General features: G+C 38.3%; 1 protein-coding gene across 2 annotated transcripts; it reads right to left on the reverse strand.

Moving 5' to 3' along the window:
• Nucleotides 1–3,335: 3,335 nt before the first annotated feature.
• LOC125663898 (uncharacterized) lies at nucleotides 3,336–13,628 on the reverse strand. Of its 2 annotated transcripts, none has more exons than XM_056160570.1 (2): nucleotides 13,267–13,628; nucleotides 3,336–6,725 (listed from the first exon to the last, which is right to left on the reverse strand). In XM_056160570.1, exon 2 carries the CDS (start codon nucleotides 6,712–6,714, stop codon nucleotides 5,299–5,301), a length of 1,416 nt encoding a protein of 471 aa, XP_056016545.1. In that variant the 5' UTR covers nucleotides 6,715–6,725; nucleotides 13,267–13,628; the 3' UTR covers nucleotides 3,336–5,298. The 2 variants fall into 2 exon arrangements, with proteins under 2 accessions (XP_056016545.1, XP_048752280.1); XM_048896323.2 differs by lacking the exon at nucleotides 13,267–13,628 and adding an exon at nucleotides 8,888–10,337.

Here is a 13,628-nt window from a genome sequence, read left to right on the forward strand (position 1 = left end):
GACGTGTGCATGCATGTAATTTTTTTTATCCATGCAGAAACCTTTATCAAAATGTATCTGGCCATAAGTGAGTCATAATTTCATTTTTCATCATATATTGCATTGAAAAATGCCTGTTCCAAAAAATTATACTAATTGCAACTTAATTTCCAACTCATTTTTTAAGGATATGATATCGTTAAATATGCAGAATTGTTGGTAGATTCTTCACATACAAAATGATTGTATCTGTGGGCATTGCGGTGATATCATGTGTTCAATGCAAAATTTAAAGAAACAACTGAGGTTAGAAATGTTGCCAACATGATTTCTTAAATCATTCTCAATTAATGTATCACAATTCGCTCTAGCTGCAGCTCTCTAAGAAAATACTGAGACAGACCGTCTGATCTGTCCCAATATTTTTTCATAGAATTAGTTTTCCAGCTTTTGTTTGGCATCTTAGGAAAGGAAAATTTAAACAATTTTGCATAATTAGGTGGGGTGGGGATAATAATGATAATTAATAAAATAAATTTATGTAGCGCCTTACCTAAAAAGTACTCTAAAACGCTTTACAGAATGTTAAAAATACAAATATCAAATCTTCCAAATGATAAATACACATAAAAATACAGTTCACACAAAATAAAAGCTAAAACACTATATTGGCATAAATTTCTAGGGAAAAAATAAATACATATACAAAACAAAACCACAGCCCACCTTTCCAGAATGCCGCTTCCACCTCGTCAAACCTCCGCTCTTCATAAGTCGTTGTCTTGGTTACAGGGACTGTAACCAGACAGGCCAGGGGCGGTTTCAAGAATCGCGCGGGGGGGGGGGGGGGGGCAACTGTATGAGGCAGGGTATATGGGGGTCGCCTTAAGGCCCCCATTGGGTCCAGGGCAAAAGCCAAAGAAGAGGGAGTCCACTCTCAGGCCCTTCAGGCCTTTGATTTAAAACTATTTCCCTTTGATTACATCTTCATAAGTCGAGGGTGATTGATTCGTTACCTCATACTAACCCTTGACATCAACAAGGGTTCGAGATGCAGCATATGATTGGTTTGCAGTGTGTAGCGCGGAGCCAATCAGACAACGGTTTTTATAGTCGGTCGAAAATGAAACTAAACACACATGGCGTGGCATCGGCAACATCATGTAGAATTTTAACCGTCGATTGATTTTCGGAAAATTTATTTTCAAATAAAGGCGAATATAACGGACAATGATCAATCTCATAAATCACATAAGCAATATAAAATAGATAGATAGAGGTAGGATCAGGTGCCTAGGACGAGTAAGCATATCCCCTGTCAAGAATACGAGCCTCATGAAAACGATGGATTTGTTTGTCGATTGTGTTTCAACGAATTGAACAAGTTATTTAAAATTGAAATATATTGATAAATAGGTACAATATCTAAGGGACGAAAATGTTAATTATAATCTACATTACGTATAAAATCAACACGCAATGTTCACGATGTTGAGAAAAGTACCCCACGAAGACCATGGCTTACTTTCTGTTTTTGATCTTACCAAACTTGCATCTTAAACAAGGAATCTCGTTATATGATTTTATTTTAGCTTATAGCGTCATCCTCTGTCCCAAATCCATGTTTTGAATGGTGACTGATGTCAAGGGTGCGAGATAACGAATCCATAATCCTCGACTTATGAAGATGCTTTGAATAAAATTGTCACGAAACGCGAGTTTTTTTGCCCCAGAGATCGAAGATCGGTGGACATATTGTTTTTGTCCTGTCTGTCTTTCTTTACCCTGTGATCTTGACCTTGGAGTTTGACCTACTTTTTAAAAGCTTGTTAACAACTTTTGAACAGCGAGTACTAGAGCTTTGACATTTCACATGAATATTCCTTGTGACAAGACCTTTCTGTGGGTACTAAACCTTTTGACCTTGGCATTTGACCTACTTTAAAAAAAATTAACATTGGTTATAACTTCTAAATGGTAAATATTAGAGCTTTCATATTGCACATGAACATCTCTTCTGACAAGATCTTTCAACTGGTACCAAGATATTTGTCCTTGTGATCTTGGCTATCTTTGGAATTGGCCATTATCGGGGCCATTTGTGTTTCACAAACACGTCTTGTTTTTATTTATAGTAACAAAATGGAATACAAGATAAGAAACATGTTTTTAAAATGTAGTAGTGTTAAAGATGTAAAGAGATTGATTAAAAGAAAGGTGGGGGTATTTGATGAAAGTAAATAGTTGGGATTAGCTATTCTCAGATAATATCAATTATAGAAGGTTTTACTTTGATTTCAGGTAGCAATATTCCACTGTCATATAGTCTGTGGCAAACATGACTATAACTTGAAAGCTTTAGATGTTGGTATATGGTTTTGTGTTTGTTGGTTCAAGAGCAAAACCTGGCCAAAAACTTGAAATATTTGAATTTGTGTCTATTTAATTAAAAATTTATCTAATAATTAATTCATCCAATAAATTACTTTGTTAAACACCACTCTGATTCCACGTACATGTACTCTGAATTTGAAATAAAAATTATGCTAGAGTTCCTTGTTGACAATATCTTCGTGGTCCTTGGTGATCAGGTCTTCCAACAGTCTGTTGGAATTCCCATGGGCACGAATTGTGCTCCTTTGTTAGCTGATCTGTTTTTTTATATTCATATGAAGCAGAATTTATTCAAAAACTTCTATGTGAGAAGAAAAAATCGCTTGCTGTGGCCTTCAATACGCAACTTCCGAGATATCAGCTCTTCTGCGATGGAGGTACATTCAGTATTCTGTTGAACACTTGGGTGGGTACAAGATGTATACATATATTATAGATTAGCTATGTAAATAAGGATAAAAGTTATGAAAGCGTAAATTTTATTTATATCAGCCGTTGGTATACATTAAACTGACAATATCAAGAATAATATTTGTTTGAATAAGGCCATTAAATTAAATATGAAATTATTTTTGATTTCCTCTTCAGCACGAGTGATACTTTAATCAAAGAAAGATGATGATTATCGATTTTTGTTTCAGCTATTCTATTATCAAATACTCATAAACTTATTAAAATTATGTGTCCCAGTAATGTGGGTGGTTGCATGATGTCTGATAATCATCCTTTAGGAAATATATGAAGGCAGAGATAAGCATTTGTACCCACCACGTGTGGACGAAAGTATGTTTTGCGTCGAACTGTGCGTAAGACTTCCACAAAGGGAAAGAACTATTGGGCAACTCGGAAATTGCGTATTCGACATCTAGATATATCGACGACGTTTTATCTATTAACAATAATAACTTTCATTCATATGTCGATTCGATATATCCCTGTGAGCTCGAAATAAAAGACACCACTTCATACTTCGATATTTTATTGAAAGTAAACATTAACGGCAAACTGACAACTCAGCTGTATGACAAACGGAATGATTTTAGCTTCTCCATCGTCAACTTCCCATATTTATGTAGCAATATTCCATTTTCACCTGTATATAGTCTTTATATCCCTCATCTGATTCAATACGCAAGACCATGTTCTGTGTATGGTCAGTTTTTAAATCGAGGCAAGCCTCTGACAAACAAGTTGATGGTACAGGGGTTTCAACAGTCTCGATTAAATTCAGCATTTCGCAAAAACGACGGTCGTTATAACGATCTAGTTTGTCAGTACAACCTATCACTGGGTGAAATGCTGCCTGGCGTGTTTCATGAGGATTGCTAGACCGTTCTTGGCACACTGGTTTTTACTACGGATAACTCCGTTTACCTGATCAAGATATATGGTTCACGGCGGATATGACCGGTCGACGGGATACTTACTCCTCCTAAACACCTAATACCACCTCTGATGTGCCATGGGGTCCGTGTTTGCCCACCCATCTATTTTGTATTGCTTAAAGAAGTCATGGGATTGATTACTGTTCGTTATCTTCACCTTTCATAAAATTCTTGTCCTACAGTCGGATGATTTATTCCAAGTATATTGGAAGGAATACAGTAAAAACACATCGCAGCCAACAAACTCCTATACTAAGCGTTCGAGCGAGTACCTAGGAAAATCATCTGATGGGCGATGCGCAAACTAGGCAATGGTGAATGGTTAGTCAAGATTATGCAGATCATGTACTCCGATGCAAGAGGTCGACGTTCGTGTAGGAGATGGCTATAGTGACGAGCTTAATGTCAAGGTTGGTGTTCATAAAGGTTCTCTTCTGAGTCCGTTGCAGTCATTGTACTGTACGCACCATCACTCCAATTTAGTACAAGCTGCCTTGGGAGCTCCTGTATGCTGACAATCTAGCAGCTGTTGACTCCTCCTTTGAGTCGCTGATCGAAAGAGTGGCCAAGAGGGAAAAATGTTTGGAGGAGAAAGAACTCGGGGTCAACGTGGACAAGACCAAAGTAATGATATCAGGCTTGAATATGGAATCGATGAGAAGATCAGGAAAGTACCAATGTCCAGTCTGCCTAAAAGGCACAGGCAGGAACTCCATCTTCTGTAACAGCTGCTCATGCTGGGTCCTTAGGAAAATAGTGGAATCAATGGTCCTCTTAAACCTGATCTAAGATACAAGTGCCCGTGCTGTCATGGACTCGCACGACCTATAGATGGTAGGCCCATAACAGAAGTAAAAATTGGTGAGCACACACTTGAAGTTGTAGCAGACTTCTGTTACCTTGGAGACATTTTGTCATCTGAAGGGGGTGTGAGCTTGCAGCAACAACACGATGTAAGTCTGCTTGGAAGAAATTCAAAGAGCTTCTTCCAAACCAGACGAACAAACATCTGGCAATCACAACCAGAGGTCATCTGTATTTAACCTACATTAGACCTGTGTTGCTATATAGTTCCGAAGCATGGGCATGAACAGCCGCCTTTCAAAGGAAACTAATAGGCAACAACAAAACCATGATAAGATGGATCTTCCTTTTCAATCCTGAAGTGAATGACACCTTTGAGTCTCTTATTACTCAGTTTAACATAAGACACATCACTGATGTTATCCAGACATGTAGGCTGAAATGGTTAGGCTATGTTGAGCGCAGTACAGGTTGGATATCACAGGTTCGTACATTGAATGTCACTGGATATCGAGTTCCAGGTAGACCAAAGCTGACATCAGATGAATTTGTAAAACGAGATCTAGAGACTACAGGATTGGATAGGATCAATCCATTGGATTACCAATAATGGAAAAACAAACTTCGACCTTGACAGGACAGTCAGGCCTCGCCCTTGCAAATGGATAAATTTGGCATGGATAATCAAAATGGATGATGATGATATATTGTACGTTAATAAGTTGTGTGAAATCGATCAAGCCATAGTGTGTTCATACTTGTACACCAGAATTCTTGAGCGATCACCACAATACAACCGGTTTTCTTCATCAAAACATAGTCCTTGTGGAGTCCAGGAATTACCCAATACCAACAGGCGCCCCAAAAATTCACCATCCCGGTCCAACAAATACACGTTGTTGCTGTAGATATCGAATATAACGATGTTCAAGAGCATGTCGCAGCATATTCCAGCAGGGAGAAACCCGCTTCCAGTTTTAGTGGGACCGGAGTAGGACCACCGCTTCCCACCATTGAGATCTACCGCCACCACTGCCGTCCGGTCTGATGTAATAATGTTTAAGTTCGCGCTTTCTGTCACAAACTGAGGAAGACTGTAAAGGGCTGTGTTGTAGTCAAACTCAATCTGTTGTTTTTCATTTCCCTTGCAGTCATACCGCATCACCATGGCGCGTCCCCCGTTTAACATTCCTACGAGAAGATCTCCCGTATAGCGCGAGGAAAAAATGCAAAGGGGCGTCCAATTTCCAGTTTTCCTGAAAGTGACCGCCTGTATGCTTGTTTTAAAAACACGTGAACTTGTTTGTTTGATCTGAACTTTGAGAATTCGTTTGTTTTCTGTGTCAGTGTAAAGAAGCACTCCATCTGATGTCACTGTGTGAAAACCAGCACCGCTTCTGGTTTGTAAAGTTTCCAGGACGTTTCCATGGAGATCCAACAGGTGTAGAGAACCACTCACATCGCTAACCCATATTTTATTGGAGGGAACACTCGAGATATGACATCCTGACATGGAGTTCAATATTGGCAGACGGATGGTTGTCTCCCATGTCAAAGTGGGGATAAGGTCGGACGATTCGTCAGACTGTGTGACAATGGCCCACTGAGCCGACACTAGATCTGGTTTATCATCATTTGAACTGTCTTTGGATTCGGGGAAGGTAGTCGTTGATAAGATTTCGGTGGCATACTGAGCTGAGAATTTCCCCTTTTCAACTGTTTTTGTAATTTTACTGTTATCGTCCTTTTTTGCACATTGTGCCGGCTTCAGTGATACATCATCCTTTCTAAGCTCTGTAACAGAAATGTCAACGTTTTCTTCATTGGGTCTGCTCTTCTCTGTCACAGATTCTGAATGTACTGTTCTCACTCCTGTTTCACTATTTCTTCTTGTAGGGATTTTGGATTCATTGTCTTCTCCCTTGGGGTCTTTGTGCTCCGTCTGTGCCCATTTTTCCTCAGGGTTTGAATCTACCTTTTTCTCGCTGTAGATGACGACATCGTGATGTTTCGTGGCGTTACTCCTCAGGTGACCTCTCCTACAAGTCGAACAAAGGTCATCATGACACGTATTGCAGTGATATTCAACGTTTCCATCACACAGTGTACAAAGTATGAAGTGTTGAGCAGAGGCGAGTGTAACGTCATCCATTCCTGCTCTCGCTGCAAAAGAACAGACTTATACTATTATAACAGAAATAATGGTTTTCATGCTTTAATTACGCAGGTTTTAGTGTAAAAACTAATTATATGGAACTAATTGAGTTTGAGGCCAATGCATGGATTTTGTATATAGTAAACCATGTGTGGCCGGTCAACAGGGGATGCTTACTCCTCCTGGGCACCTGATCCCACCTCTGTTGTGTTCAGGGGTCCGTGTTTGCCCAACTATCTATTTTGTATTGCTTATAGGAGTTATGAGATTGATCACTGTTCGTTATCTTCACCTTGCATGTAAATCTGGGTTGTATTTGAGAGATCATTAGCACACTAGTCAAGAAAAAGAGATGCAGCATTTAGGTCAAAGGTTGGGGAATGGCTATATTTGATAATTTGTCAGGGTTGGGGGTTCAGATAACATGGCCCTCATCCTACATAATAAGACCTTGTCTTCACTTTGATATGTTTTGCAATAGGAAATTAAAGTGTTCCATCTCATACCAAATGCAAACGACCTCAATATTGGAAAAGATAAAAAATCACAGCAATACATGTATAGAACTACCTATACAGTATTACGAAGATAACATCTCGCATTCAATCTACACGTAAACTATGCTTGTTACCATTTATTCATTAACAATTTAAGTCTCTCTTTTATTGTTTTTTTTTTTTTATAGATCTAATGGTCGCAAACACTTGGCCTGGTTCCCGGGGCCTTGGGAACTAGGCTAGCAAACACTGTTTAGCAATCAAAGAAAGCATTTTATTATCATTATTTTTAAAATGTTGACGGGGGAGGGTGAATTAAGGTCGGAAACACTGCGGAGAATATTTGCATTTTTAACTCATCTGAGCTTTTCTGATCACCTGTTGTCCGCCGTCCGTCCGTCTGTCTGTAAACTTTCACCTTTTCGATTTCTTCTCCAGAACCACTGGGTCACTTTCAACCAAACTTGGCACAAAACATCGATCCTTGAGTGAAAGGGATTTAAGTTTGTTTAGATGAAGGACCACGCCCCTTTCCAAGGGGAGATAATAGCAAAATAGTGAAAATACATTGACAACCTTTAAAAATCTTCTTCTCCGGAACCACTCGGCCAATTTCAACCAAACATGGCACAAAGCATCCCTTGATGAAGGGGATTCAAGTTTGTTCAAATGAAGGGCCCTGCCCCTTTCAAAAGGGAGATAATAACAAAACTGCAAAAATAGGATGGGGTCATTTCAAAGTAAAGGGGGTGGGTTGGGGCCACAATAGGGATCAAAGTTTTACATGCGAATATGTAAGGAAAATCTTTGAATATGTTGGGCCAAGGTAACTCAGGTGAGCAATGTGGCCCATGGGCCTCTTGTTTCGCCAATGTTTGCGACCTCCATATCTTGTTTAACAATCAAAGATGGCATTTTATTATTTTTAGAAGTAGTAAGTCTTGTGTTAACATACTTTTCTTTCATTGGCATGAACAGGGGCGAATCCAGGAATTGTGATTAGGGGGGAGGGGCGTAAGTTTATGAGGCAGGGGGTCTCGGGCCTGCTTGAGGCCCCCAGTGGGTGGTGGAAGCTCCTGGGTTTTACGTATTTTATAGGGCTTGAAATATGTCTCCTAAGTAGTCATTTTTACTATTTTCTGTCATTTTTGATAAGGTAAAATTAATAAAATTACAGAAATTTTAAGTTGTTTTTTTTTTTTAATTGTAAGTTCTCGCAATAAAAGTAATTCAATGAATTAAAATATTTTGTCATTTATTTCTCCAAGAGTTGAAGAAATCATTGCTTCTTTTACATTTTTCTAAAGAAGAGACCACGATTTACCTCAATTTTGAAAATGTTAGCCCCCCCCCCCCCTTTAAATCCGCCACTGATAAACAAGTATCGTGTTAACATACTTTTCTTTCATGTTTGCATATAATTTATCTTGCATGTAGGGATTGAAACAGCATAGATTCACTACTTATTACAGACAACGCATTAGTATATGTAGTTATATCATAATAAATATTCTGAAATAACAGCTCAATTGTGGCCTTCTAAAATATACGCATTTAGCTCAATAAGTTCAACAACAACCGTATCCAACCCCATCCCCTTCCCTAAAGTGGAGAGGAGAACCGGCCTTTGTGTACAGTCCTACATTAGAAAAAACAAAAGCATCATACAGTACCTGGATTTAACGTACTACAGCCATGAGTCACAATGTATAACCATACAGGTCACCCATAGCGCTGTTATCTCGGTGACAACTCGGAATAAAACAGATCTGACAAACATTGACACAGTAATAGAGATTAAAGTATTAATGTGTGCATACCTGTACTTTACGTGTCATCCATGCACATACTTTTTATCAAAATGTATAGACCTGGCCATAAGTGAGTCATAATTTCATTTTTTACTATCAGGGGCGGATCCAGGAATTGCGGTTGGGGGGGGGGGGCAAGATTATGAGACAGAGGGTCTGGGGGCCGCCTTGAGGCCCCCGGTGAATCCAGGGTGAAGCCCTGGTGGGGGCCCAGGGGGCAGAGCCCCCGGAAGCTTCTGGATTTTACAGATTTTATAGGGCTTGAAATATGTCTCCTAAGCATTTTCTGTCATTTTTAATAAGTTGAAATTAATGAAATGACGTAAATTTTAAGGGTTTTTGAAAGAAAAAAAAGGAAGTTCTCCCAATAAAAGTAATTCAATAAATCAAAAGATTTTGTCAATTCATTTCTCCGAGAGTGGAAGAAATTATTGCTTCTTTGATCATTTACATTTTTCTAAACAAGAGACCACAATTTACCTTAATTTTGAAAATTTTAGGGGGCCCCCTCCTTAAATCCGCCACTGACTTTATATTGCATCGAAAAATGCCTGTTCGAAAAAAAAAAAAAAAAACCTAATTGCAACTTAATTTGTAGCTCATTTTTTATAGATATAAAATATGCAAAATTGTTTGTAGATTATTCACATGATTTCAAAATAATTGTATGTGTGGGCATTGCGGTCGGGTGATACCACATGTCAAACAACTGAGGTTAGAAATGTTGCCAACATGATTTCTTGAAATATTCTCAATTAATGTATATGCTTTAGCTGCAGATCTGTAGCTCTCTAAGAAAATACTGAGACAGACCATCTGATCTGTCCCAATATTCAATTCAATACTTCCTATTACCAGCCCGTCAGAGTTATCGCGCTTTGATGACTCTTGCGCGTCAATGAACATGTCTCGCGAGCAAGTGCGAGATTACCGGGACATAATTAAAACGTTGATAGCCCCCCCCCCCCTTTTTTTAAATATATATATATATATTTTAAAAAACGTGGTGTCAAATGGTAAAATAGCCATTAGTCAATTTACATTAAAAAAAAAACAAAAAAAACTAACACTAATATATAAAACTAACGTGTTTTTGAGCGCTACATAATGTATCGCATCTATTTCAAAAATCGATGTTTTCTATTCGAATTCCATCGACAGTTGTAATTTATGAAATATCTTAGATGAAGTTCGGAAACAAAACAGTTGTGTTCATTAGTGTTATAAATGTCACAATTTTTTTAAAATGCAGTTTGACAGATGGATAATTTATTTTAAAATATTGGAAAAGGAGGGGGTGCATGTATACTTACAAAGTGAATGCCATGTGAACCTGCGCTAATTGTATGATAAAATATCTTCATAGTCTGAGAGAATAAATTTAAAAGCATATGGATCCCATTATTTGCAAGAAAATTTCGTTATGTTGGATGTGCATTGGTTTTTTCCTTTACAGTTCTTCTTGCTCTTGCAGTTGATGCTTTTATATCTGTCATATTTAGCAAATTCAGTACCTGTGCTCCCTCACATAGTTTAACAAGTTTGTCTTTTTTCTTGTTAACATAATTTTATTTATTTCAACTTTATAATTCTGATCAGTGTTGTGGTTTGCAGTTCTTTATAATTTGTATTTAATGCCGTATTACGTGTGCCTAATGTTTACGTTGTCCCGGTAGCACGACTTTACGCGCCTTTAATTTGAAGAGTTCCACTAATGGAAATCAAAAGTATTCTTTATTGTCCTTGAGTTATACAACATCTAGTACAGGTACATGTATATGCACAATATATCTATTTGTATAAGGTAACAACGGGTGAGTGGACAGGAAAACTATAGTTCTACAGTTAAATTTACTTAGCATCTTAGGAAAGGAAAATTTGAACAATTTTGTATAATTCGGTGGGGTGGGGATAATAATGATAAATAATAAAATAAATATATGTAGCGCCTTTATCTAAAAAGTACTCTAAAACGCTTTACAGAATGCTAAAAATACAAATACCAAATCCTCCAAATAATAAATACATGTACATATAAAAATACCTGATTTCTAAAACAGCGTCACAAAAAATAAAAGCTAAAACACTATTGGCATAAATTTTAAGGGAAAAAAATAAATACACATCAAAAACAAAATCACAGATCCCCGTTCCAAAGTGCCGCTGCCGCCATGTCAAACCTCCGCTCTCCATAAGTCTTTGTCTTGGTTACAGGGACTTAGGTGAAGATAACGAAGTGATCAATCTCACAACTCCTAGATAAGGAATTCAAAATAGATAGTTGGGCAAACACGGACCCCTGGACACACCAGAGGTGGGATCAGGTGCCTAGGGGGAGCATCCCCTGTCAACCGATCACACCCGCTGTGAGCCCTATATCCTGATCAGGTAAACGGAGTTATCCGTAGTCAAAATCAGTGTGCCAAGAGTTATGAGATTGATCACTGTTCGTCATCTTCATCTTTCATTAGCAATATTCCGCCACAGTTTGTTTGCACACAAAACAAACCAAACCGTGTAGAGAGCATGAGGTATTGGTTGATAGTTCTCGTGAACATAGTTCAGGTACCAGAGCAGAAAAAAATCTTCTAGAATATCATTTGCACATAAAAACATCTATGCTTAGCATACAAACTGAGGACATCTTTCTAGTACGCGCATGTATATAGAGATCTCTAACAAAATTGTGAAGCTTCTGTCCTAGCTGGATCAGGGGTGTAGAGAGCGCGATTATTATGCATATAAAATGCAAATAACATGTAGATCTCTATGTAAAAACCCTCCAACTCCGGAACATTTAGCATGTAATTACAACTACAATTAATCCACACGTATTTGCTTAAGTCATACCAGGCACGTAGCAAAGGGTGGGGTGGGGGTAACCCCATTTATTTTCAACCTTATTTCTACAGTTTGTTATTACAAGTGAGATTTATTCCATTTTGGCTGTTGCCTCCCCACTTTTACTATAGTAGTAATGAATGGTAGTGAAAATACGAGGTTAAAGCGATAAATTGAACCCGTGTAGTAAAAGATCTCCATTCTACACCCCTCCCCATATCCACTCAATTTAGGATTTTGAGGTTTGGGCAAAGCAACCCCGTTTAGTGTTTGTTTTTGTTAATTTTTTGTTTGCTTGTCAAGATTTTTCAGTCAACTTCCCGCCCTTGAAAAACGATGCTATATGCCTGCATGCATAGGAATTCATATTGTTTGTGAACAAACAGTATATCTCATGATCCTGAACCAAAGCCATTTCAAAAGATTAAAGTCGCCAAAAAAAAAAGGGGGGGGGGGGTAGGGATTCTTCTAACAATTCATCTGTAAATGTTAAACGTCCTGCTTGTCACTTTTGAACAACACTTCAAAGATGATGACCGAAATTTTGGAAATCCGAAATAACAATAAACTTGTAAGAACTAAAAGGAAAAACAGAGTGTCAAAGACTGTACCAGGGTCAAATTCGTCTATAGGATCAGAGCTATGCATGAGAGAGATAATCCTTAATTAATAATCCTAATAGAATAGCTAAAACGATTTACTTTGGTAGTATAAAGGGGCGGGTCCAGAAAATTTTCAAAGAGGGAAGATGTTCGACTCATATGTTCCTTTTCCGCTCAAAAAAGAGGGGGTTGGGGTTGAAGAGCCCAAAATCACAGGCACCTGAAGTGTGGATAGCTTGTATAGATCTTACGTACGTACCCCCCTTCTAAAATTTGTCAGTTTCTACCCTCTGTAATCTAGTTTTTGAGATGACCGTGCACTTGTGAGATATTAATACATATACCTGATCAAGATATATGGCTCATGGCGGGTGTAACCGGTCGACAGGGGATGCTTACTCCTACTAGGCACCTGATCCCACCTCTGGTATATCCAGGGGTCCGTGTTTGCCCAACTATTTTGTATTGCATAGAGGAGTTATGAAATTGGTCACTATATTCGTTATCTTCACCTTTCATATATTAGTATCTCACAAGTGGTCATCTCAAAAGCTTACAGAAGGTTGAAACTGACTATTCAGTACGACTTATGAGGTGATCAGTGGGGGAAATAACATTTTGGATAAATTATTGGTTCTGTATGAAAATAATTTCATTCTAGAAGGGGGGTATGTACATTGGATCTATACAACCTAGCCACACCTCGGGTGCCTTTGCCAAAACAAATGAAAAGGGGTGCAACCTTCTGGGTCCGCCAACTTATTGTCATAAACATGTACACTGAGAAAGAATAAATACCTAATCTTTGTCACACTCGGGTACCTGTCGGGATGACATCAATATGAACAGTTCCACCATGTTGCTTGGAGTTGCCAACTCCTTGTCGTTCTATGATATCACGGAAGGTGAACTGTGAATTAAAGTTTCTAAACTAAAAATAGATCTTACCTGAAGGCTGTACTATTATTTCTTAATAACTATTGCGCAAGAGCTCTATGATATTGCCATGTAACATTATTACGGTTAAAATTCTCCAATGGTTCAAAGTATTCTTCCTAAAACTTGTAAATATCCCCTTCGAAAACGTAAATGGGGGAGAGCCCCAAGGGACTTTACTTGAAACAGGTATTGAGAACCAAACAACTCCGGGCAAATATATA

This window comes from Ostrea edulis, chromosome 1, assembly GCF_947568905.1.
Source record: "Ostrea edulis chromosome 1, xbOstEdul1.1, whole genome shotgun sequence".
In the NCBI taxonomy this organism is placed as follows: domain Eukaryota; kingdom Metazoa; phylum Mollusca; class Bivalvia; order Ostreida; family Ostreidae; genus Ostrea; species Ostrea edulis.